Here is a 2478-nt window from a genome sequence, read left to right as displayed (position 1 = left end):
GGAACAGCTTGTGGGAGGAAGGAAACCACAGCTTCCAACCCAAATCCTAAGCCATTGATGGGAGACATGCAGGTTTTTGGGTGCTTGCAATAAGTCCCATCACCTGTACTTAGAGAAGGCAACAGTAGATTGCACTTCCTCCTAGAAGTGGCCAAAATGGATGTGGACTAGTTGGCAGGGTCATCCCTCTGTCAGATGTTTCCACACCTCTTATTTGTCAGAGTCACTTGGTCACTCTTGTTCAATTCCACAAATGAGGAAAATGAAGCCATTTGATGAACTGTCCAAGTTACAAAGCATGTGGCCAGTGGCCAAGGCGGGCTTGGGTGTCCAGCCTACCAGGTAAAAGTACTTCTAACCACACCCTCTGAAAAGGGCTCCCTGGCCATTGAGTCCCCTTCCTGAAGAGGAAGGAGCTGGGACACAGCCAACTCTTCTTTTGCTCCCCAATCCACCTTCCTCACCTTCACAAGTCTCCTGGTATGTCAGAAGGCTGCATCAATCAATGCCAGAGGGCTCCTTCCCTATCAGTTAGGAAAGGTCCCCATCCCCACTTCCTATTCATCTATCTCCAACAGTCACCAAGCACACAGGTCACATAATCAAATTCCTGTTTTATTTCTATGGACCCCCCCCCAACTTCACCCACCCTGGACCCCATCTCCAGGGCTACCGGAAAGTGGAGAAGCTTTGGGTGCCAGTGCAGGAGGCATAAGGCACACCCCGAGAGCGAATCTGCAGAGTGTGGAAGGTGAGTGGGGGATTGGGGCCTGAGGAGCCCGGGTTTAGGGACTCAGTGTGGGGCTCCATCACAGTTACAGGGACTGCGTAGTACAGCATCTGGGGTCGGTCATCATGGCGTCTCAGTGTGCCCTTGCCCAGGAGGTGCAGAATACAGGAGAGGACGTCAGTGCTGCTACATGCAGCCCCCCTGCCAAGGCTGCTGACCAAACCCCTGGGAGGACACGGGCCCTTCTGCCAAGCCTCTAGCACCTGTAGCCCAAGACCAAAGAGGAGACAGGTCAAAACCACGGTGCTTACCACTGACTGACTTCCACACAAATCACATGCTCCTAGGACTGGAGGCCCCAAGCACAACTGGTACAGCCCAGCATCACTCCTCACACCCTGAGAGGCTACATGGTGAACTAGATGCTTCACATATTGACCCACCACCTCCTGTGGGCTGCACACCCATGGCCAGGCCCACCACTGCCTACCAGATAGACAAGCTGGTCAATGTGCAGTCCCTCATCTCCGTGAGCCTTGAGGATTCGGACAACAAGGCAATTTAGGAGATTTCGTCTCTTCTCCAAGTTGCGGCCCTCTTCGTCCTCAGCTTTCAGGTATGTCTGAGGTGGAATAAGCCACACATTGCCCCTCCTGGGCCTGGGTTCCTCACTGTCATCTCGAACCTTGAGCACCCCTGAAATAACCATTGGTGACTTAGTAGGGGAGGGCCCTGAGGAGCCTGTTCCTGGCTCACAGCAGAGTCCTCTCTGGCCCAGAATGTGTACCTCCTGGTATATCCTTCAGCTCCTGAAGATCCAAGGGGCCCCTTGATGAGGTGAGAGTCCCAATTGCCTGATTCAGCACCTCCGGCGGGAGCCCCGAGAGCTCTAGCAGGCTCTCAACAGACAGCACCTTTTAGAAGAGGCATGAAACATTCAGGTCCTCCCCAGGGATAGAGTGGGGAGGATGGAGGCAGGAGAATGGAAGCGTAAAGGACAAAGTGGGTAAGGGATAGGCAGAGGATTGGGCCACCTTCATATCATTGAGGGAGAGCAGCAGCCACATCTGTACTGTAGACACATGGAGAATCTGGTCCCCAAATTGCAGTTCAGCCCGGCCCAGCCACGTCCACTGCAATCTTCTCTGTGGCCCTTTCTCTAAGACAGGGTGGCTCTGACCTGGAGAAATGCCAGGGAAGGGGATGAGAGACAGGCCAGGGGAAAGGTCGGTTGGTGAACAATTGGTCAAACTTTGCCCAGCTGATCTCTGCAGAGTGTACAACTTCAGCCAGTATTTATGGCCATGGTGGCTCTTGATCTCAGCCTCTCTACAAAGCCCTGGATATCAGGAAGCCACTCTGTGCCAGGCAGGTTCCAGTCAATGCCCTCAGTAGTGCCCATTTGTTTTTAGGGTGAGAAAAGCATGATGAATCAAGGCTTGCCTTCCTGCTGGCCTAAGGGTTCCTTGAGGGAGGCTCTGCTCTTCCCCTGCTCAGACTAGGGACTGGCCTCCACTGGAGACCGTCAGGAAGGAGTCACATACCCACCCTTAAGGAAAGCCCTTTCTGGAGGCCTCTCTTAGAAGCTTCCTGCCTCTACCCCCCAACTCGCATGGAGATTCCTAGGGTGTGAAACCTGACAACATCCCTACTTCTTTTTTTTTTTTTTGGTCTTTTTCAGACAGGGTCTCCCTGTAGCCCCAGCTGTCCTAGAACTCACTCTGTAGACCAGGCTGGCCTTGAACTCA

The 2478-nt window shown here is 53.4% G+C and overlaps 1 protein-coding gene across 4 annotated transcripts in view; it reads right to left on the bottom strand.

Moving 5' to 3' along the window:
• Positions 1–600: 600 nt before the first annotated feature.
• Cul7 (cullin 7) overlaps positions 601–2478 on the bottom strand; it is an 18439-nt gene continuing 16561 nt past the window's right edge. For all 4 annotated transcript variants that reach the window (XM_017797155.2, XM_008829100.3, XM_008829098.3 and 1 more), the window contains exons 23-26: positions 1765–1910; positions 1518–1644; positions 1221–1426; positions 601–993 (exon numbers count right to left, since the gene is read on the bottom strand). In XM_017797155.2, coding sequence (XP_017652644.1) covers positions 670–993; positions 1221–1426; positions 1518–1644; positions 1765–1910 — 803 coding nt within the window. In that variant the 3' untranslated portion in view covers positions 601–669. The remainder of the gene's footprint in view (positions 994–1220; positions 1427–1517; positions 1645–1764; positions 1911–2478) is intronic.

This window comes from Nannospalax galili, unplaced genomic scaffold (assembly GCF_000622305.1).
Source record: "Nannospalax galili isolate Female #2095 unplaced genomic scaffold, S.galili_v1.0 scaffold653, whole genome shotgun sequence".
Lineage (NCBI taxonomy): Eukaryota > Metazoa > Chordata > Mammalia > Rodentia > Spalacidae > Nannospalax > Nannospalax galili.
This window is presented reverse-complemented; position numbering and strand designations above follow the sequence as displayed.